The sequence below is a fragment of the Fusarium pseudograminearum genome, chromosome 1, assembly GCF_000303195.2.
Source record: "Fusarium pseudograminearum CS3096 chromosome 1, whole genome shotgun sequence".
Lineage (NCBI taxonomy): Eukaryota > Fungi > Ascomycota > Sordariomycetes > Hypocreales > Nectriaceae > Fusarium > Fusarium pseudograminearum.
In genome coordinates, this window is record NC_031951.1 from 7950668 (window position 1) to 7973567 (window position 22900).

Consider the following 22900-nt stretch of genomic DNA (forward strand, 5'->3'; position numbering starts at 1 on the left):
TATCACGTGTATTGACTTCAATTGGAATGGGAAGGCGCGATAATCGGCGTTGAGTCACTTTCGGAGAATGATCCCGAAGTACCTGAGATAGAGATAGGCTTCGGCACAGTCACCGGTCACTTACAAATAAGCCGAGACATCTCCATTTCATGATTCTCCTCAACATTCTTGATATCTCCAGACATAAATAAGATCAAAATCATGAGTGGACAAGCAGTTGGCCCCATGAGCCCACCAGGCACCTCATCAACACCTTCAAAAGCGCCTCTCGACGGCCGCTACACTTCCCTCATCCGACTGGAGCCTTCCCACGCTGAGCCAAGCTGGAAGCATCTTGGTGGTGAACGAAACGGACATCTGTGGACATACATGTTTGGAGGACCTTATACCAACCATCAGCAGTGGAAAGAGACTGTTGAAGGTTTCACCAAGACTGAAGATCCATTCTTCTACACTGTTCTATCCGGCCCACGCGACGATCCAAGCTCCGAACCCGTTGGCCAAATGTCTTATCTCAACATCGTTCCTGATCACCGGAGGATTGAAATTGGAAACATCATCTTTGGCACAGCGCTGAAGCAGACAAGAGCTGCCACTGAGGCGTTTTACCTGATCATCAAGCATGCTTTCGAGGATCTGGGATATATGAGGGTTGAGTGGAAGGCGAACCATCTCAACAAGCCTAGTCTTGCCGCTGCGGAACGTCTAGGCTTTGTTTTCGAGGGTATCTTTAGGTATGTTTCTTGGCAATTCGCCATAACATGATATTGACACGTTGTTAGAAAACACATGATTATCAAAGGAAGACGCCGAGATACTGCTTGGTTCAGCATCACTGATGAAGAGTGGCCTGTTGTCAAGAAGGGGCTTGAGACATGGCTGAGTGAGGAGAACTTTGACGAGAACGGAAAACAAATCAGGTCATTAAAGGACATCAGACGAGGTTTCACAGAGGGCAGCTGATGTATAAATCGCCAAACTTGAAAAGCTTCAAGTAAATCTTGGCGGAGGTCCGCAATGGCGGAAATGAGCTTATCCATTGATTAATCCCAAACCTTTTTTCTCTGATATAAATAGGGCCCGATTGGCGTAGAAAAGGTCCAGACTCGTGTAGAACAAGGGGACGAGAAAGTTACGGTAAAAGACAAGCGTGGAATTCGTTTTTTTTTTTGTTTGCTGGAGATCAAAGCGCCACACAAGCTCGCGCTAAGGGAGAAATGAATTCCAAATAAACTGCTGATTACTATTCAATGCCTCGGCAACTTGTCCGTGCCGTTGTCTACTTGTATTGGTAGAGGATCATCTTACGGAGTGTTCCGTCAAGATGGCAACCACAACCAGTTCCGGGTCGACAGCCTTGATTCTGTCAAGGAGTGGTCAAGTTTCCTCCCAACTTTAGAAAAGGTTTCCCGTTACCCAAAGATCTAGATCTCTTGTGCTACCGAGAGTACGCAAGCCATGTTGTGAAGTGCCAGCCTATCAATGCCTCGTCGCGTACCAGTCGCGCAAGTCAAGAGGGGCTCGAATTGCCGTGAAGGTGACATGGTGGCTTGTAAGGTTTGCGACGATCCCAAGGTTGGCTGCATTTGAGGCGTCACAAGCCCGTCCGGGGTATGGGAACTTTGGAACATTAAGTGGGATATACTTTGTTTAGTAAGGAGTAGTCTAGGTAGTCAATGATGAGTTTTATTGTCAAAGAGAATAGACACGGAACATTCTTTTCTTTTTCTTTCTCACATTCACATTCACATTCTCACCGTTCAATGGATGACTGGGACATTTAAAAAGCAAAAAACAACCTAACACACAGTCTCGTCTCGTACGGCATTATCCGTCTACTAACTCAGGCTCTCCAGGGCTAATCCCCTTGTAGCAAAGACTCTGGCGGTCTAGACTTGGACAGCGCATCAACGTTTTTCCCTTTTGTCGATCCGTCCAAGTTCTTCGCGTTCGCTCCCTGTCCAAGGTCGATCTCCACCAACGTCGTCGTCAACTCCACCCTAACATGGACGATAACAGCACACATACCGGTCAATATCGCTCGGCTTGCGCTGAGTGTCATCGCAGAAAGCAAAAGGTACGTCATGGAACCATCAAGAGATTGTCACATCCAATTTAGACGGTGGTCGTCCGTCCATTCCTCGTCTCACAGTCAAAACTCACACTCTCTCGGCAGTGCAACCGAGAATGGCCTTGCAACCATTGCCAGAAGCGAAAGGTCGCAGACAAATGCCGCTTCATTCAGCCAAACGCCGCCAGCTCGCCGTCGGATAGTCTTACTAACGGCAGCGAGAAGAAGCGCTCGCGCAGCCGTGAAGATGGTGGCGAACCTGACGTGTCTGAGCCTGAGGATGATGATGATGGAGATGTTGAGTTGGCCGCTATGGGCTACGCCGCTGGTCCTCTTCTCGAGTCACTAACTATCGATTCAAAAGTTAGTTCTCACTTCTAAAGAATACTGTCAGACAAAATACTAATCAAGCTTAGAAGTACAAGAAGCCGTTGGGTGAGCTGACTTGGGTTCATCCAAGTACCTGTCCTCAACTCAAACACGCCATCGATGTCTTGCCTTCAAGACCTCAGATGGGTAAGTCACTGTCGTTCACTAAACAAGAACGACTCTAACATTATATCTAGATGCCCTTGTTCAGAGCTTCTTCAACACCGTCAACTACCATTACTACATCATCTATCCACCCACCTTTCTCCAAGAGTATCAGACCTGGTGGGACCGCAGATCTCGTAATCAGACTCTCTCGCTGCAATGGACTATCCTGTTGGTCATGGTCTGTGCCTGCGCTACTCAGCATCTGGACGTCGGCATAAAGCCAATGGTTGAGATTGAGTTATCGGAGCCCTCGGACAAACTGACTGTTGATTATCACTCGGCCGCCACAGAACTTGGCAGGGTTATCCCACTTGGTCATTGCCATCTGCTCAATATTCAGTGGATGCTTCATTCTATTTATTGGTACAAGGCTGAAGCAAGATTCGTTGAAGCTTGGCATGTTATTGGCGCTGCTGTTCGAGAAGCTCATGAGCTGGGTGAGTTGACCTTCTTTGTTTAATGATCCTGCCACTGACGTTATTTCAAGGTCTTCATCGAACTGCCATTGCCGAAGGTCTGTCAGAGTTTGAACGAGAGATGCGACGGAGAGTATGGTGTATTCTAGACTGTTGGGACTGGTAAGTCAACTTATTCCTACTACTTGAACGACATATTGATCAGTCATAGGCAATTCGCTTCAGGTCTGGGCCGACCAACGATTATTGACCACACCGATATCAACGTAGAGCCACCAAGCCTGACCCTCGAGGACTTTTCACCTTCTCCATTACTCCATATGAAGCTTCAGTCAGAACTAGTCACCAGCCTTGCTCAACGATGGGGTGCCCCCAAGAATATCACATCAGCGCAGGATATTCAAGAGTACAAGTCCGCACTCGAGGAATGGATTCGATGCTTCCCTGCTGTTTACGACGTCGACAACCCAGACACGTCCAAGGATTACAAGCACAACTGGATCGTCTTTCACCGATATTACATCCACACCATGGCTTATCTCATGATTCTCAACCCGATGCGATCATTCATGGCACAGGACTTCACGAAGGATTCACCTGAGGATTTATTGGCCATCAGAGAGGATGCTGTGCACTATTCACTCAGAAACCTGGATACGACAAACCGGTGGGCGAATCACGTTTCTCACCGAGACGGCAGATTTCACTTCATCATCTTCTCGCTATTCGACACAGCAGCCGTTCTTTCCACCGCCATTATCAAAGACCACGACGAGACGATCCCGAGGAAGGACGAGATCATCGACGCGGTGGACAGCTCTATCAAATTGTTAAAGCGTCTCAAGGCGGTATCAAAGACAGCCAAGACGTCTCATGATATCCTTGTCAAGATGGTGAACAAAATGCCCAGGAAGAAACCACTGCCACGAGAGAACGTTCTGCGCAAGAAACAACGCCGTGTTCCTGCATCACCTGCCGCGCCAGTCAACGTATCCACTCTGGAGCCCACGCCTGTCTTCAAGACGGAACCGGTGTATCAGCAGGAGTCTGGTCAGGAGTCGCAGGAGAGTTCACCGAGTTACTACGCCAGCTCAGAGGGCGCACCTTCTGGATCCACGCCGCAGAGCAACTACTCATCGTACGACAACTCGGGTTACGTCCAAGCACCTGTCGACGGATACCAGAAGCCTCATACCTACACGCCCGTCAACGCCGTTCACGCCCAGGTACCTCAGCAAGTCCCATCACCCAGTGCCGGCATCGACGGAATCATCCAAGGCGGCGGGTTATACTCAATGCCACAGGTCGATCCCAACATAGCAGCCATGGTTCCCCAGCCCTACGTGGACTACCAGCACCAGGACCTCAACGTAGACTACGGCCTAGGAAACATCACCGACGTGGACCTGGGAGACTTTTCGCAACTGTGGGACTGGAGAAGTCTCAACTTGGATTTCATTCAAAGCTCAACATAGCTCTCCACTTAATCTTTTCTTTATTTATATCAGCATGAAGAAAGTTAGTCGTATGTATAGAGATGATTCAACGCCTTGAAACGACTTTTGATAGTAGCTTTGACCTTTTTGGGTGTTGTCTTTCTGGGTTTAGTACATATATATATAAATGTTTCCAGTCGTTCATATCAAAAATAGCCTTCTTTTTTGTGTCCTTGGGAGGGTGTTGCAGTTTCATTAGTTGGGTTATCATGATGGAAGTTTTGATATCTGGTTCTATTCTTTCGTTGCTTGTTGCAGAAATGTAATGCTGGATATATAGCTTGATTCAATACAAATGACTGTTATCATAAATATCAGTAAATGATGTACCGTGTCTTGGATGGTATTCTCAGAACATAATCTGAAGCTTCATTTGCTCCAAACGTTTCTTGCAAGTACGACGGTCAGTGTTCTTTATCCACCATCATCTTCCTCCTGTATCACGAAGTATGCTTTGGATTTATAATGAGAGGTGAGAATTATATAAATTAGATATCAGCTTTAAAGACTCGCACGCTCCCGTCAGCCCACCAATACACCCCTTGAAGATAAAGCAAGGTTGCTTCCTTTCACATACAAGATACACCATCGATCCCAAATGTTTCCCGCCAGACTTCGCTAAAACAATAAGTGCAACTCCTCGTACAAGATAAAAAAAAAATGCAAACAATGATTTGATAATGGATGGATTTTGCCCACTAACGCCATGCCGCTGCATATTCCTAAACCCTTGGTATCTTCAACACGACCCAATAAGCGCCAGACCACAAGTGTCTTTTTGGATTTTCTCTCCTTATTTCCTCCTCTTTCTCTTTTTGTGTCCGTTGTTCTGGTTATTTTGTTGGTTATATTGTACTGTTGTTTGATGTTTGATGTTTGTGTCGTTCTTTATGATACTTGAGCACGCGATCCTGTCTCATCGCTTGGATGGCTCCATCATTGTTTCACAGAGGCGACAGTATCTCTACAATCCTACATTCGAGGATTTTCTTTGAAGCGCTTAACCCAGTGCTGTCGAACACGAGAAGGCATCTTGCAAAACACCATTGCCTTGCATTCGTTGATGAGTACGCCCTCGGACATCTTGACCTGCAGGTCCAAATCTTCGTCGGCAAAGTCGCGGAAGAAGATGTCCAGCGCCTCCTCCTGCCAGCGTAGAACATTTCGAGATCGTACTGCTTCGACAAGCTCCTCCATCACGGGTCCGTTGCCATTGGACAAGCCTTGACTATCGGCCTGCGATGGGGACACGGCACTTGGGCCATCACGCACGGCCATGGGCAGCATGGACGAGTTGAGGACGGAAGCGGTAAGGGCCCGGGAACCATCGTTTGACGAAGTGCGACGACGCTTACCAGGCGATTCGGGTGCCGCGGATTGTCCCATGGGTATGGTAGTGGTGGGCGGGGATGGTTCGAACATGACCGGAGTACTCGTGCTGGGAAGCTGTCGCTTGCGACTCTGTGTGATGCTCTCGTCAGGTGGGGTAAGAGCGCTGGCGTTAGCTACGGTCGGGGGTCCCCGGGGAGGAATAGTCGTCGAGGTCGGTCGTTGTTGCGGAGCTGAGCCGGCAGAGGAGGTGGTAGGCGTTTGGGTCAAGATTGGTCGCGCGTTGGGGCTCTCGAGGCCAGGAGGTCGCGGAGGAGAAGGGTCGGTTTGGAGATTGAGTATGCCCGTTCCTGGCATATCGGGGTCATCGCTGATGGGACCGTCTGTTCGCCGCCTGGGCTTCATTATACGTTTGGGTGCACCGCCAGATCCTATGACGTCTGGGTAAAGAACCTCCATGAAATCTTCGTGATCAAAAGGTCGGCCACGCAAAGCCCTAGAAAGGGGTTCCCTCTACTTCAGAGTCAGTACGTGCTTGGAGCCCCTAACCCGCGTGCCAATAATTTCCCCCGCAATTCATTCCCAGCGCGACCATGCAAAGAAATGTATTACCTCGATATGCGCAGCCCATGCCTCCTCAGTGGCCGTTACTGTCCTCGACTCGGGGTTGTAGACAAACTCGGGGTCCTCGCGCAGACCACGCCATAATCGGAAGCGCTTCCTCGCATTGTCGCTCTTGTTGATCAGGTGGCTCTTGGCAGGGTAGGCGCCGTGACTTTCTTGCAAGGCGATGGCGGCGCGTTCCCAGGCTTCGGCCTTGAAGGATGAGTTCTCGCGCAGACCAAGCTGGACGCTCTCGCAGAGGCTGCGGAAGAAGGTGGCTTCGTATGCGGGAGTCCAGCTAAAACGCGGAGCTCTTCGGTCGCGGTCGACTCGGACCGGGGGTTGACCGTCGGGGCCAAGGACATCGGTGTCGTCTTCGGACATGTCTACAAAACGGGTAAAGAAGAAGAAGGAGAAGGACAAGAAAAAGTCAAGCGCCCCCTCGTGATGTCTGGGAGCGAGGCTGAAGCTGAAGCCGAAGCAAAAAGCTCCAACAATTGGGGGGGGGGGAGTTTGTTGGTAGTTCTAGGGTCTTGTCAAGAGCAGATCGACATTGGGATTAGTTAGACTAGAGTCGTCTTTTTTTGGAGAATCTGATTGATTGATTGATTGTCTTGTTGTCGCCTTTCTGTCCCATTCGGGACTGACTCTGACTCGGCTGCCCGGGCGGTGAGTTTGTAGGGTGGGGAAAGAAAAAAGGTCACCTGGACCACTGGAGATTTCACTTGCAGTAGAGAGTCGAGTCGAGTCCAGTCTGCATCACGTGTCGAGTCACCATAACTCGACCTGGACAAAACGGGGGTTAAAAGGAAGCATTTATTTGACAGGTTAACTATATGATATCATACTGACCTGGGTTAAATAGGCTCAATTAATCTGTCACCGGATCTTTTGCTCCATCTGTCCCAGTATTTGATGGACAGGGGTACCAGTAGGTAGGGGTGGTAATATGCTGCCAGGCTCTGTCTGTACTGTAGGGTGCTGTACATACCTTGCTGAGGCTCAAACTCCCCGAGAAATGTCCATTCAATTGGCCTGTTACAGTACATCATCTGGGTGTCTATTACAGGGGTTGATCTCATTATGCAGTCTGTAATCGACTCCAACTAACGGTTTAGTTGTGGGCATGTTCCCACTCACATGGATCTCATCTTCCGAATATTGCGATATAGCCGCGGTTAACGCTCAATTACGTTGATCCTGAATTCTCATAACTTAGACCGTGATCGAAGTGGCAAGAAATGAAATATGTCATTTATTATTTTATTTTATGTATAATTATTAGTGTTGTGAAATACCCCAGAAAAGGACAAGACTCGGTCAATACATCCCACGTAACTCCATACGAAACGACTAAATATATCGCGATTATTAAAAGGTTATAGTAGAAAATATCTAGAGAGAAAGTAGAGCCATAACGAAAGCAACTCCCGCACCAATAATTCCAACTTGTCGGCCTGCAGCTGCTGACACAATGACGGGGTGCTCATCTCCAGCTCCTATAACACGTTAGCTCGTTCCACAATATCAACAATGATGAACTTACCGGGATAACCACTTTCTTGAGCACCATAATCCGAGGTAGGCTTGACACTTGAGTAGAAACCATTGCTCTCATTAGGCTTGGGCATAGGCGCAGGCACAGGCATGGGTTCTCCTTCGGGCTTCTTGACAGGGACGGGAGCATCTGGGTAGTTGGGTTCGTTGTCATACTTGGAACCATTGTCGTAATCTTGACCCTTGCTGCCACTCTCAGGTTTGTAGTCATCGCCCTTGCCTCCAGAAGGCGGCGCCGCAGTCGGATGCGCAACATCGTTCATATAAGGACGATCCTTGATAGGGTACGTGATAGTAGCAGTGACGGGCTCAGGCCCACAAGTAGTACAAGTCTGCACATCACATGTGAATCCAATTGGAATAGAGTGCGAGTCCATAGCCGGCTTGTCCTTCATACCGCTATACTTCTCCTTGATGGAATACTCCTGATCGCAGAGACCTGTGGAGCAGAAGCATTGAAACTTGGTGGTGTACTCAACAGTGTGAACGCATGTAGGACAGCCGCAGGACTCGCACTTGGGAGCATCAACCTCGACGATAATGGGCTCTCCAGTGACAGCTGGCTCGTGGACGATGGCTGTGGCGCCGATGATCACGGGAGTAGGGGCAGCTAGGGCATCACGAGTGAAGCATTGCGTGACGGTGGCAGTACGGTATTCGTAGCGAACACCATCTTCAGCTGCTCTTACAGTAGCAAAGAGCGCTGGGATAACGAGGGACTTGAAAAACATGTTAAAGAACGTGAGTGGTAAACAGTGTGAACAAAAGTGTGACTGAGAGTAAAGGCAAGACAAAAGGCAGACGAAGAGGTAAGAAGGAAGACTTAAGAAGGATTTTGACTTGGGGGCCCCTTGGCATTCATACCTGTTGGTCCAAGTATCCGGTAGCAAGGGATGATTTTGGTTCTCATACCATGGAGACCATATGGCTGGCTGTTGTGAATCAGCTTCATTTAACAAAAGACCTGCATAAGGTATTGTTGGTGCGGCTTGTCTGTTATGAATCCAATATGTGGAAATAATCAAGAGAAAAAGAAACTGAAACAAGATCCGGATACGCTCCTTTTTTGAGTGAAAGTCCAGAGACGAAACGCCATGATGTTTGCAATGTTCAGAAACGAAAACCTGTTGGTTCTAGGAATTCTCAATTCATCTTTTGTCAAGTGAGGGAGGCTGGCAAGGGAGGTATCAACGGTTGGCCAGTCATGTCAATGCGATGTCTCACCTCGGATATTGATCCGTTGCTTTTATCGCAATCTAGGCCAGAGTAGAATCTGTAATCTTAATAGATCTACATGGGTCCAAAGATCAACAAAGATGAACAAAGAGTCGCATATACAGTCTTGTTCTGGAGCTTTGCCGTGTCATATCTCATGTCTCCTCAACGCATCAATACTTCTTCATGGTTTTCGACTGAAGCCTGTCTCGTAGTTCTTGTCTCAGTGCCTACCCAAGAACTGAAAACGATAGTCTAATTCGTAAATGGAAACTTGGCAAAGAATTGATCTTCGTCCGCTTCTGATTGGGAGTATTGAGAAACACATCATTGGCCGTTATCTGTGGCTCCAGACTGTATACATTGTTTTATTTGGTATATAAACGGAAGCCCGAGTCTTCTCGACTTTGTCAACACTTTCAACTAATATATTACTGATTTTTAATTATGACTCCTAAAAAGCTTTCTCCGTTGTTGCTTTTATGCTTCACCACACCTGTATCTGGCTTTCGAAAAGTCGACCATCTGCCCGAGACGTTCTGCATCACGTACTTGTCAACTTACCTCGTCGCCATCTCTGGCGTCCAAACTGATCAATATTCCTCTGCAGAAACGTCTTTTTCGCTTTCTTCAGTGGTAGACGATTTTACTTCCGACACGCAGGATATAGAAACGTCGTATTCCCTTACACTCGATGACCCCCTTTCTACCTCAACTACAGACGTCTCTGCGACAACCTCGTTTCTTACAAGCATTGAGACTTCTACACCAGATACGACAGCGATTCCTGGGCCAAATGGTCGAGCCGTGGTATTTCGAGTCATCCCAAGCTCAGAAGACAGCAACCGAAGATTCTACAGGAGAGCACTTGGGGGTTTTGTCGGCTCCCAGACCGACCTCTGTGAAGATGCTGTAGTCTACAATCTCTCCCAAGATCGTCTTTATGAAGATGGATTTCCTATTTACTACAATGGCGAGAGTTACAAGGAACTTCGTGGTCAGGCAGGACCACTGCCTCGCGGTGCTGTCACAACTACCTTTCTCGATGATAACGGCTTCGTTGAATTTGTCAGCTCTTCTCTTCCCGGAGGCCGAGCAGGCTTCTGTCAAGTTTCAGAAAGCGGTCAAGTGTATCTGACATTTGGATCTTCGCCACCTGATTGTGCCCCAGTCAGACTTTCTGTTATAGGAGGTATGTGATCCTTGTCCAATTGTGAATCGTCGACTAATACCTTCTTTCTAAAGTTGAGGAATGTTCAAATGCGACATCAACATCAGATATTCAATCAACTCGCACTAGTATCACAGGTCCTGTCGAGGACCTTACAACGACCACCAGTAGCCCGGTTGAAACTTCAATACAGCCAGTCTTTACTGAAGCCACCTCCATTGATGCCTCTCTCACTGAGGACCTATCCCAGACAAAGTCATTTGTAACAATTGTTCGCCCTTCCAACAGTTCCACCACAAGCATAAACTCCCCAGTTGATCCTACGCGATCTTCTGCACTTTCTCTCATTACTATTGATACCACTTCCACAGACTCTACTATTTCTATTTCACCTTCAGATCCCATACTTCCCACAGACACAGATATTGTTTCTTCCCTCACAGATGCTGCATCTATCGACAACACTTCAACTGAATCTATCGTTCCACGCGGAGAGACTTCTACAAGTGTGAGCAGTGATGTATTCGATGTTACTAGCAGTTCGGAAACAGACATTGTGTCTGTATCTGAGACTAGCACATCTGATGACATGTTCAGTTCAGAGACCACGGCTGCCACTAGTCTATCTGTGATCCCTATCCCCAACACTGAGCTAGACACAACTGTCACTACGGATACAACTATAGACTTGGCTACTGAAGCTGCATCTCTCACCGAGACTAGCGCTACAGATGATACAAGCACTGCTTTGGAAACAAGCAGTGTAGCGGAGGCTCCTGTCGACACCACCGAGACCACAATCGCTGATACATCTGCGACGTCTGGCACTGAAGACGTGACTCTCACTGAGACCAGCACTGCCGTTGATACAAGTACTACCTTGGAAACCAGCAGTACCGCTGAGTCCTCTGTAGCTGAAACTACTGAAACCACTGCCGCCGGTGACACTACCGCCGATGCAACTACGGCTGAAATGACAACGGATTCTGATATAAATACTACTGACACAACTACTGCTGACGACACAACTGCGGCCGATACTACTGCTGCCGATACTACTGCTGCCGATACTACTGCTGCCGCTGGCACTACTGCCGGCGGTGCTACTGGGGCCCGTATAATTGCAGCGGATGATACTGCTGCTACTGAAATGATAACTTTCGACGCGCCATAAACTTGTGTATCGTGTCAGTTTATGGGATAGAGGCCACTAAAGCACAGTAAAAAACGACTGTCTTGGAAAGGGTATGTGGAATGGCAATTATGATTTATGATTCAAAAGTTGGTAAATGAAGGTCGGCTACGGTTGGTGTGCAAAATGGTAACAGGGGAATGTTTAAGTAGTTCTCTAATAACACCTTTGATTCAAATACAGCCTCAACTTTTACCAAGATTCATACTTATCTTCTATAAACTAAAGGGATCTTTTTATATGATTCTGATGGTCAGTGCCTGCTCTATCTGCTGTTATTGCCAATCTTAGGAAACATGGACACGCTGCGTTGAGTCTTGAATATTCTTTGGGTCACTTTTTGGTATGATCAGAATAACTATACTTGGCATCTCTGGTCGTAGTTTGGGTCGGCTCTTATGACTACATTGTATTATCAATGATGTTGTTTTTCATGGTTACCATTCAGCCTCTCTTTTCTGATATAGCCTGAGATCTCGAGAGAACAGGTTCGACAGAATAGCCTTGTTATTTCGGTAAAATACAATGGTGCTTCAGAGATATTATAAATATAAAACCCGCAGATAATAGACCAAGAACTAACAAGAGTGGTAAATGTATTGCATCAGAGCAGCCTGGGCAGGGTTAAAATTGCAGTGCATTTTTCTCATTTTGAGGCCTTCTATGTGACAAGAAAACTTTGTATGTCCTCTGATGTCTTCCCCAGCGAGGCCTCTCTTACTTCTCCTTCGACCGTGCCCAGCTCAACCTGCCAATCAAACTACATGGTAACTCATCTCGAATCGTGAATAGTCGAAATACTTCCCAGAGGGTTGAAATTACGGCGCAGGCCAATTAGATGCATTAATTACAACGAGGACAAACCGGCTTTATTTTTAAAAAAACAAATTCGGCAGTTTCGAAAGCTTCAGAGGTAACTCTGAAGTGCTTCTGAGCTAAGAGGTGACTGTCTGAAAGGCCCTAGGTTGTGTTAACAATTCATTGTAACAACTTCAGCTTGAGTCCGTTGGAGGCAGCAGTCGACTGTCTAGAAGACATTATAAACCGTCTGAGATCGATTCAGTAATGGTCAGCCTGAGAGGGTTATAATTGCAGTGAAAAGCCTTGTCGGTGGGTGGCTGGTATCAGCATCTATCCCATGCTTATTATACCTACACTATTGGCTGATCAGCAGATGGCAATAAGTCAGGGATTGTGTCAAAGTTGCAGTGAAGGCTTGATTTAAAGGTTGACTTGCAGCATAACAACACCCCCATAAGCTGTTAAATGGCACCGAGCCGGGGAGAGGGTTAAAGTTGCAGTGCAAGTGCCAACAGGTCAGGGAGAGGGTTAAATTTGCAGTGAAGGCTCGAATTTAGGGCTGATGAATAACATTGCAGCGTCGTAACACAGGGCCAAGCAAGTCTGGTGGTGTGTTAAAACTGCAGTGAAGAATCATGAGTGAAGCCTGTCCAGCTGAATGCTGCAAACTGACCTATGAGCTTTCAGACTTGAAAGTCAGATGGCAACAAGACTGAGAGGGAGTTAAAATTGCAGTGCCTGTTCGCATAAGTAGCCTGTCCCATAAAGATACCAGTTTTATGCTAGAGACTCAAGCAAGTCCAGGAGTGTGTTAAAACTGCAGTGAAGAGTGGTTGGCGGGGTTTTATTACCAGCAGCCTCGAAGCTGACCCATCTCCTTAGACCACGTAAAGTTTGCATATCAACACCATCTTCTTCGATATATCCAATCAGTTACATATGGGACCTGAGAAGACTTCCAATTCTTTAGTAGTTAGGGTGTCTTAACTCTATATCAGATGGCAGCAAGTCAATGTGAGGATTAAAATTGCAGTGTAGTTGGCCAACGCATACCCATCCATCTACTCCAACTAGTCTCGCCGCTAATAAGTATTCAAACAAGCCTGAGAGGGAGTTAAAACTGCAGTGAAAGGTGGACCCAACTGCTACGAGAGACGAGGTGTTTATGTGTCACCATTAAGCACTAAGCTGAACCATAGGTCTTAAATCTATGTCAGATGATAGCAAGTCAGAGTGAGGATCAAAATTGCAGTGTAGTTGGCCAACGCATACCCCTCCATCTTCCCCCGCTAGTCTAGTCACTAACAAGGATCTAAACATGCCTGAGATGGGGTTAAAACTGCAGTGAAGATCTCAATATGGATGGAAGAACTTTTCATAGCTGAGCTGGCCATGTTTCGTTAAAGCTGATGGACTGGGAATAATAACAAAGAAGTCCGAGATGGGGTTAAAATTGGCGTGGAGGTTTATTCATAGGTAATCGGAGCATATCAAATTGCATATCAAATCGATAAATATCAAAGTGATATTAAAAAAGCATGTAATGATCACTGACAAGCTAGATTTGCACCTCAAGAGGTCGACCAAATGGTATGAAATGTGATATTAAGCATGGATCATCATCTCATTTCTATTATCTTTCCTTCATATCAATCTATCCCGAGTATTAATTGTATCGCTTTTAGCATTTCATCCAAGTCTTATCCTAAATTCGATTCCTCCTCCAAAACCCCCTTGGCTCTCAAAATCGGCCCCAACTCCTTCAGTCTAACAGGCTTTGTAAGAAACAAATCCAATCCACTGACCTCAGCCTCCCTCTGTGCCTCTTCAGAAGCCAGGCCTGTCAGCGCTAATATCAAAGCCGGCCTGAGTCCCTGTTGTGTTTCGAAAGCGCGGATTCTACGTGTAGCCTCGAAGCCGTCCATAACAGGCATCGATATATCCATCAGCACGCATGTGTACCGTCCTGGATCGGCTTCGTAGGCTGTCACCGCTTGAAGGCCATCAGAGGCAGTCTGGTAGGGCTGTTTGAGCTTTTTCATATATGAGGAGAGGATTTTCAGGTTGATGAAGTTATCATCGACGAGGAGAAATTCCGGGTTGCGGAAGTAGCTCTGAGCGGTCTGTGTGGGTGTTGCTTCGGCGCTTTGAGGGAATGGGGACGCGGGGTGCGGGATTGACGAGGCGGTATTATCGGGAACAGTAAGAGAGCCTTGTTCTCTAGGTGCAGTGGTTGGAGAGTCGCTGGATGTTTGTGCAACCGTCCAGCGGTAAAGGGCCAGTGAGCAGGCCTTTGCTAGTTTCCGAGGACCAAGCCTGAGTCACAAGTTAGTAACAGTGTCATACCTAAATCTAGATGCACTTACGGCTGAGAAATAAATTCAAATACCCCTGGCCGCGGTATCGTCTTGGTTCCACAGGCATATTGGTGAACGGTAAGGGCATTCGCGCAAAGCACGATATTCGGAACATCAGGCATCGCATCCTGTTGATCATAGGGCTTTTCAAAACCTTGCTCGGACCATATGGCAAGGTCAGGCAATAGACATGGCGTCTCGAAGCCAGTGTTGACCTGCATTCCAAGCCACTCGTTGCACATGTTCCGCACAAGCTGACAAGGCGATTCCATCTTGGTCCCCGATGAATCACTTTCGTTATTTTCGAAGTCGATCACCTTGACGCGAAGTCCACGTAGCTTATCCGTTTGCGCCTCAAACTCTTCTTCTCTTTGTCGAACTTCGCAAACTCCTTTGTGGCAGTCATCACCTAGTTTCATAGGCAGTCTGACTGTCACGGTTGTTCCCGTGCCGACTCGACTTTTGACCGATATCTGACCACCAAATTGTGCTGTGATCTGCTTGACAAAGCTCAATCCAAGGCCTGTGCCGGGAGATAAGTGATTCTCTTGTGAGAAAGGCTTGAATAGTCCGTTTTGTAAAAAGTCGTCGCTGATGCCTACTCCCGTATCAGAGACAGTAATTGTCACCCAGCAATCGTTATCGTCAGCCCCCAAAGCCCCTGTCTGCTCCAGAGAAACTCGGATCAGCCCCTTGGTTGTGTATTTGAGCGAGTTTCCAAACAGGTTCATGATGATACGGCGCACTGGTCCAGGCTGTGTGTAAAATCCCCATGATGGTCGAGAATCAATCACCAAAAAGATCTCCACATCTCCGATTTTTGTTTCAACGCAGCCTCGGTCCTTAACTGGTGTTCGGAGCTCTTCTATTGCTTGCATGGTATCCATTCGACGTATTGATGTGTGGCCGGGACGTCGGAGCGGTGGATTTGTCGACTGAGCTGCTTGGGCAAGAGAAACGTGCTGAAAGTTGAAACCGGCATAGACACTTTCCAAAACTTCCTCAGCCAGTACGTCGAGCTGAACAACCTTTCTTGATGAATTGGGATTTCGGCCAATAGTCGGAGCCCTACTAAGACCATACTTATCGGCCCGGTTCCCTTGAGTGCCTTCCTGAGGTGGCGGCTTGTTGACCTTTGAATATTCGAGAAGATGATCAATAGTGTCGGAAAGCGTTCGACAGCACGTCTCAATCGTGCGGACGATATTCTGTTGTGGAATGCTAAGATCAGTATCATTAAGCAGCTCCACGCTCAGAACGGCACCATGAAGTGGCGATCTCAGCTCATGGGACAGCGAACCCAGAGCGTCGGTCTTGGCCTTGTCTGCAGCCAAAGTCTCGAGCCTGAAGGCTTCAGCCGCGGCAAGCATGCCAAGGGCTCTGAGATAACTGAGGTCGAGATCAATAGTGAAGCTGCGTTTGATGTTGAAAGAGTATATAAATCCGCCAGCGGACCATCGCTTCTTACGCAGATCCCAGATAGGAACAAAGGCTACGCTGCGAGATCCCGGGAACGCTTCGCGGAGAATATTTGCTTCTCGTCTCTGGATCCGGAGTCGATTTTCCTGTTTGCTGTGGGCATCGCCAGAGGTGTGGGATGTATCTTGTCCATTATGCAGAGCGCGGTGGTTGGATTCGTCGGATAGTTCGTCAGGTTGTAGATTTCCGTTCGCATCGAGGTTGAAAATGTGGCCCTTGGGATATCGTCGGATCATCCGGGCAAGAAGGGTCTGTGGAAGAGAAATAGAGGCGCGCTGGCCTTGTAACGTAGTTTTCTCTGATGATCCAAGTACCTGGCATGAGGGACGCGAACGGTCTTCGGATGACCCAGTCGTATAAGTATCTTCGCTATCGTGGTAACTGAAAGTCGACGGCCGTCGGGGCTGTAGATCATCATCCATCCATTCATTGGAAACACCAGTGGTGGAGAACTCGAGCATATCTGCGTTCAAAAACATACAGCCATCGATCTCTATCGAATGTTTGACGATACGAGCGGCTTTGGAGAATATTTCTCGTGGCGTTTCAAGAACTCGGTTTGGATCGTGAAAGACAGTAAATCCATCAGGAGCAGGTTCCACAGCATCCGTGTCCTTGGCTCGCCCACCGGTTAATTCCTGAGGGTCCCTGGAAGCTACCGTGGATGACTTGATATCCATTTCTCCTAGGGCGCTCTGTATATCCTCAATCTTGGGTCTTTGAGGTTCGGGATCACCATTGAGCCGCTTCTCGTTCCCCTGCGGTCGCTCCGCTGGAGGTACAGACTGTGCGTCCCCCTCGACAAAGGCTGTTAAGCCCGTGGCTTTTTTCTCGCTCCTTCGTTGGTTACTTTTGAGACTGATGGTCTCAAGATGCTCAGTCACAGCCTTGGAAAGCTCTCTCATCATTCTTGACATTCGGTAACCCCAAGGTAACGCCGGCTTCGTATCAATAACGCAGATAACACCGATATTGACACCCCGATCAGTCCGGATCGGCACAGCAGCGTAAAATCTCGCCGCGCCTCCAGGTCGACAGTACGGTTTTGCTGAGTACTCTGGATGAGTTGTGACATCTTCAACAACAATGACAGGTAGCTGATGGCCAGCTTTGAATCCATCAGGTCCAGCCTCGGGAGGGTCATCGGAGCATAAAGTGTTTTCGCAGGCGCTGTGGGCACGAGGAATTGCTGTTCCACAGTGCCAGAGGGTCTCCTGGTGAGAGTCATATCCTAGACTGGGAATTAGGGGAGTGGTGGCAGAGGCTTCAGCAATGATGTACTGGTGAGTCTGGTCAAACAATGAGATCATGGCTTTGGCTGCGCCCGTTTGTGAAGCGGCTAGCCGGGCGAGAGCCGTGAGGATGACATCTGAGCATGTGACGAGCTGAGATTGAGGAACTGGTGATCCAGAGTCGTTGTGGCGAACGTTTGTGAAAAGCGAGTCGTCATATCTAGGTAGCGATTGTTAATATTCAGTGAGGCACCTGGAATAAATGCCAATTCTTGCCTAAATGTCTCTCGTTCTCGAGTAGCTTCAGAGACGACATGTTTCTTGGGCACCTCGACATATTCTGTCAGGGTTGCCATGATCGGCAATCAATCGAGCGTGTCTATAGAACAATGGCAGAGGCTAGATGAGAAAGACAAGATAAAGATTTGGTGTGAACTTATGTCCTCGCCCTCCTCAACGTTTTTCCACAACGGCCAAGCTCATAATTGGGTGGAAAAAATAAGGAGCGAAAAGAGAGACAGTCCAGAGTCGGGAAGCTAGGAAGGGAGGGAAAGGAAAGGTCGAGTTTGCCACGGCAAGGAAGACACGGATGAGGGCCGACGACCGGCAGCCACTCAAGGGCCCTGAAGAGCCCTGAAGACCAGACCCTGAAAGCAGTTTAGCAGCATTAGTACCTAAAGGGTTACTGCAATTCATGGCTGTGAAGAAGCAGCAGCAGCATTGACTGAAGCAGGGTGCTGAGGCCCAAATTGAGCTGGGAAAATGTGGCAGAGTCTAGAACACGCCGATCGATTTACATTCGTTGCCACTAACTCAGCATCGATAAATGTCATGTACTCAAGTGGGGTCTGGATAATTACGGCAGTTAATACTGGCAAGCTAGCGGAATTAATTGGCTGTGCACAGTTGATTGACACGGGGTTCCTTTTAGAGGCCGGTTCCGTTCGGTTGGGAGATGTTCAAGTTTTAGTTGACGGAAGAGTGACGTTTCTATTTCTGGGGAATATTTCCAGTATTATCAGACTTGATCTAGCAGAAGTCAGTTGATGAATGTGCCCATTAATCCTCGTCTCACTAGTCTAACCATTGGATACACCTTCGGGTTGAACCTAATTGACCTTGTACCCATGTATGTAAGCAGGTATACGGTACTGAGTCTGCAGCTAACTAGGTACTACTGCATGTATGTACTGTACGGTGGTAGCTTGGGTCTTGGCTGCATATCTTGTTGTTGAAAGAAAATAGTTGGTTCATATTCCATCACCATCGCAACACATCCCGCTGTGAAACCATCTTCGGGATCCTGTTCCTTACCGTCGATCTCGATCCACAGGATGCGAACCGTTTAGCTCATCTTGAGTCGTAATGGTTACCATCTGTCACGTGAAGTTGCTCAGACTACAGTCGACTAGTCTAGTTCGCTTCCTTAGCTTAAGCACTTGTTCCAGCCATCGTCATTCATATCCACTTCCATGTCTCTCCTCAAGCCGTCTTCATTTTGACTCGTACCTACTTCTTCAAACGTCACAGCATCTACCACCTAATGGCTTTTCCTATTTCACTCTCCCAAGCCTCTTTGGCAGCTGCCATACTAGGCTCCGTCTACGGAAATTACATCGCTCTATCACCGCCAAACCCCAGTCACCATGCTGCTCCCTCAACCGGAGACTCGGTTCGTGGCTTGCTTTTGACCAAAAAACACTCGACCAAGGTGGCACTAGCTCCTTGGGGTTTGCTAGCGCTGCAGTCTGCTGCTCTCGCCCTGCACTACCCGGACATACCAGCCTCTGTCATCCGTCACGGTGGAGAAAATGGACTCAACATGAACCTCATAACATGGTCTCCAGCAACCGTGATACCCTTGGCCCTGATTTTCGGCGCTGGGATTCCTCTTCGTTTGATCCCCTACGCATCTTTGGGCAAAAACTTTACCTTTGCGCTCAAAACGCCGGATCAATTGAAAACAACGGGTATATACCAATATGTCCAGCACCCAAGTTATACCGGCGTTATCATCCTTGTACTATCAAACGTTGCACTTCTCACTAGACTGGATGGACCTTTAAGCTGTTGGATTCCTCCACAGTATTACAATACCTTGTATTGGATGTTGGGCCTCATGGGACCATGCACAGCAGTTTTCTTCTACGGCACTTGGAAAAGAGTCCGTGAAGAGGAGAAGATGTTGAAGGCGGCTTTCGGTAAGGAGTGGGAGAACTGGCATGCAAAGACAGCTCGCTTCATACCATATATCTTCTAGTCTATGTGCCAGGATGCAGTTTGGGATAAATGTAAGACACCTTCACAGGTTCTGCAGATTCTGTCTTTTATCACCAGTCGAAGAATAATACACAGTAATTATAATATGCATTAAGATAGTAGAAATGGATTCAGTAAACTCCATCCTATGAGTTATCAAATGCCGAGATTGCAGTGTAACGCCCTGAAGAATCCCAATGAATCAAACTTTGCAGTAAAATATATCGATTACTTCCATATACCAAAACCATGATTTCTAACAATCCACATCCCACTGAAAACTAAGTCGGAGCGAATCTGTCAACCTTGGTGTCGTCTATGCCAATTGGCTATACCCATTTCTTGCTTCAGCTTTATCCGTGAAAACCCATCTAATCCCAGTTCTTCGTTCTCACTCATCTTCAAGATGGTATTATACAAGAACTCCGAGCCGAGCTCTTTCTGCATGACTTTCATGCTTGTAATATGGGACTGATAACGTGACCCCCTCTTCACACGCACGGCCTTGTGATAGATTCGGCTTTCCTCACTTGCACCACGGGCAGAGGACATGTCTGGGCGTCTGTGACCGAGGAACTTGCACGCGGCTAATTGAAGCCCTGTGGAGTCATCCAAGTCCTGCTCGATGATTTCTGAGTTGGACTTGGGCTGTACGTGATGAATATACTGACTCAGAATGGAAGGGTCGATGTCAAGACACTTCGCGTTGGGAATGGCGAAGCTATGGTTGACCCTCTTGTGAACCAGAATCTCGTAGGAGGATCCGCTGAGGTTAGAGCAGACGAGAGAAGGTTTTGGGCCAGACTTGATCTTTTCCATTTCTCTGGCCATATACTCGTCTTCGACGTCGGCATCTATCATGTCTTCATCATGAATGGGCTTGTCTGAGGGAGGATAAACCCCTGGGTCTACCTCAAATGACATCTCGGTATCGGAATGGAAACTGTCAAAGACGCTGAAACTACTGCATTTATCATTAGATACGATCCTTTTTTGATAAACAAGGTCTTGTACATACTTTGTTCCAAAGTCATGTGTCCCGTCGTATTCCTCGATGTTGTCAAGGTCCATTGCGTCTGAACCGAAAGAAAACCAATCAAAAGCAGGGTTGTAGGAGTCTATTGTTTTCGTTTGCTTCGATAGTTGGAGGTTGATTAATGTTGCGAATTGTCAAGTTGGTGTTGGTGTCAAATGACATCTGTGTGTAAGGATTTTCAGAACTCCAACTTCGATCTCATTCATCTTATATACCCTCCAAGTTGAACCTTTGCTCTCATTAAAAGCAACAAAGTTTGGTTTATTCACGCTGGAAGTCTATGTTGGTATATGCAGAGTCTATTTATATGTCTTTTTCGCATAACCTTTGTTTTTTCCTTTTTACCTTTACAAATATGCTTTTGTTTGCTCGATTGTTCTAATGCGAAAGCTCATCACGTCAAAATATTTAAACTCAAACAAGCCTCATAACGTGGACTGACTCACTCTTTGTGCCCTATGACTATTTGTTGCAGGCAACGAAAAAGTAAGTTTATCTCTAATGCTGTACCCACCAAATGCGCCGACTCACGCCCAGCAATAGAATTTGTATTGAACTAGATGTTTACTTGCTCTGTGACTCCCTGAGAACTTTCAGAACTTCCGTGGCAAGCTCAGCATTCTTAGCAAAGAGATCAAAATCATGCTCGGGATATCCAGACTGAACAGCAATGACGGCATCCAGCCCGGGTACAATGTAAATGGCCTGTCCATACATGCCGATACCCGCAAAAGCACCGTCGTCTCCCATCTGGTACTTATCTGGATCTCCTCTTCCAGTCGTCCACCAACCACTTTCATAACCAAAGCCAGACACAAAGTTGTTGGGGCTAAGGGCCCTAGGTCCAACACTGAACTTTGCGTCAGAGACATCCTTAAACCAACCAGGTGGCACATTTGGTCCTTTTCCTTCTTCTTTCATCCCATCAAGAATAAAACATCCAAAACGAGCCATGTCTGTCAGGGTAGCTGAGAGACCTCCGTGACCATCGACATGACCTGCAGCTGTGGTCCGTATGTAACCGTCGTACTGCATCCCAGCAGGTTCCCATATTGTGCGGGATATATATTCGTCAAGGGGCTCCTTTGTGGCACGAGATATAGCTGTTGACAATACATAGTAGTTTGGGTTGTAGTAGTGGAACTCTTCCCATGGCTCAGCCACTTTCCTTGCGGTTTTGAGCCAGTTAAGAACCACATCTGGATCGGTCTGGGGATAGAGCTCGGTCGCATACATCGGATTTGGTACATCAGCTGGTCGCTCGTCTTCGGACTGCTCAACTACTCCTGATGACATGCAGGATAGTGCGAGAAGTGGGACGTCTGCCCACGCAGTTCCCTTGAGTTCCTCTACATGGCGAGATACAGGATCGTTGACGGACAACTTTCCCTCTTGCTGGGCGATAACCAATGCTGTAGAAACTACAGACTTGGTGATAGATTGCACATCGTTCCTTGAAGCTTTAGAGTTTCCATGTCGATACTCTTCGAGGCGTATAGCATTATTCTGCACAACGACACAACCAGTCAATCCATATCGACGCATAAATTGATCAAGGTCGATTCCAGAACTTTCTTTAATCGCAGTGGGTATGTTTAGTGAGTCATCTCGCGTGAAACGCCTCAGATAGGAGCCATGTCTGAGTTGGGTTGTTCGGTTCTGAAAAGTCTCTTCTCGGAGACGGTAAAGAAGAGGGGTGTAAGCCGGATCAGCAGGATGGATTGAGGAGAGGTTGAACCTTCCAATCTTGTCACTGATGTGTGGCAAGTCTCCCATTTTGGCGATAGTTGAACCAGATTTGGGTTGATGAATCTGGTGATGGTTAATAAATGTTGTCAGAAACTTCATATCGGAGGTGAGAGCCGATGGTTGATAATACATTCTTTCGGCCTCCAATCACCGATCCAATCTAGCATCTGACGGTGTCCACCCAGACCACAACCGGCCATTGTCCTCCGAAGTCTGGGGCCAACACTCTTTCACTCCAAAGTGCATTCAAATAGCCTTCGACATCGTTATTTCAGATCCAAAGTGATGTCGAGCCGAGGTCTATCAATTCTATGGGTATAGTTGTATTTTAATAAATTGCGCTACTTGGGGTCATGGCTAGGGAGGCGTTCAAATCTCGTATCTTTATTTCTTGTCACAT

At 47.4% G+C, this 22900-nt stretch overlaps 9 protein-coding genes across 9 annotated transcripts, besides 2 other annotated features; 4 read left to right on the forward strand and 5 right to left on the reverse strand.

Moving 5' to 3' along the window:
* Positions 1–201: 201 nt before the first annotated feature.
* Positions 202–963, forward strand: FPSE_01963 (uncharacterized protein; the record flags this gene model as incomplete). The annotated part of the gene is made up of 2 exons (XM_009255082.1): positions 202–734; positions 783–963. 2 exons carry the CDS (start codon positions 202–204, stop codon positions 961–963), a joined length of 714 nt encoding a protein of 237 aa, XP_009253357.1.
* A 1042-nt stretch (positions 964–2005) lies between these two features.
* FPSE_01962 (uncharacterized protein) lies at positions 2006–4499 on the forward strand (the record flags this gene model as incomplete). The annotated part of the gene is made up of 6 exons (XM_009255081.1): positions 2006–2077; positions 2177–2434; positions 2488–2587; positions 2638–3045; positions 3096–3186; positions 3236–4499. 6 exons carry the CDS (start codon positions 2006–2008, stop codon positions 4497–4499), a joined length of 2193 nt encoding a protein of 730 aa, XP_009253356.1.
* Positions 4500–5492: 993 nt separating this feature from the next.
* Positions 5493–6836, reverse strand: FPSE_01961 (uncharacterized protein; the record flags this gene model as incomplete). Its single annotated transcript, XM_009255080.1, has 2 exons — positions 5493–6362; positions 6462–6836. 2 exons carry the CDS (start codon positions 6834–6836, stop codon positions 5493–5495), a joined length of 1245 nt encoding a protein of 414 aa, XP_009253355.1.
* Positions 6837–7705: 869 nt separating this feature from the next.
* Positions 7706–7736: a repeat region.
* Positions 7737–7847: 111 nt separating this feature from the next.
* On the reverse strand, positions 7848–8740 carry FPSE_01960 (uncharacterized protein; the record flags this gene model as incomplete). Its single annotated transcript, XM_009255079.1, has 2 exons — positions 7848–7951; positions 7999–8740. 2 exons carry the CDS (start codon positions 8738–8740, stop codon positions 7848–7850), a joined length of 846 nt encoding a protein of 281 aa, XP_009253354.1.
* A 931-nt stretch (positions 8741–9671) lies between these two features.
* On the forward strand, positions 9672–11569 carry FPSE_01959 (uncharacterized protein; the record flags this gene model as incomplete). The annotated part of the gene is made up of 2 exons (XM_009255078.1): positions 9672–10416; positions 10470–11569. The coding sequence occupies 2 exons, from the start codon at positions 9672–9674 to the stop codon at positions 11567–11569; spliced, it is 1845 nt and encodes a 614-aa protein (XP_009253353.1).
* Positions 11392–11543: a microsatellite.
* A 2519-nt stretch (positions 11570–14088) lies between the features above and the next one.
* On the reverse strand, positions 14089–17812 carry FPSE_01958 (uncharacterized protein; the record flags this gene model as incomplete). Its single annotated transcript, XM_009255077.1, has 3 exons — positions 14089–14704; positions 14755–17623; positions 17710–17812. 3 exons carry the CDS (start codon positions 17810–17812, stop codon positions 14089–14091), a joined length of 3588 nt encoding a protein of 1195 aa, XP_009253352.1.
* Positions 17813–18999: 1187 nt separating this feature from the next.
* Positions 19000–19716, forward strand: FPSE_01957 (uncharacterized protein; the record flags this gene model as incomplete). The annotated part of the gene is made up of 1 exon (XM_009255076.1): positions 19000–19716. The coding sequence occupies one exon, from the start codon at positions 19000–19002 to the stop codon at positions 19714–19716; it is 717 nt and encodes a 238-aa protein (XP_009253351.1).
* A 299-nt stretch (positions 19717–20015) lies between these two features.
* Positions 20016–20786, reverse strand: FPSE_01956 (uncharacterized protein; the record flags this gene model as incomplete). The annotated part of the gene is made up of 2 exons (XM_009255075.1): positions 20016–20679; positions 20734–20786. The coding sequence occupies 2 exons, from the start codon at positions 20784–20786 to the stop codon at positions 20016–20018; spliced, it is 717 nt and encodes a 238-aa protein (XP_009253350.1).
* Positions 20787–21315: 529 nt separating this feature from the next.
* On the reverse strand, positions 21316–22527 carry FPSE_01955 (uncharacterized protein; the record flags this gene model as incomplete). The annotated part of the gene is made up of 1 exon (XM_009255074.1): positions 21316–22527. The coding sequence occupies one exon, from the start codon at positions 22525–22527 to the stop codon at positions 21316–21318; it is 1212 nt and encodes a 403-aa protein (XP_009253349.1).
* Between the last annotated feature and the right edge of the window lie 373 nt (positions 22528–22900).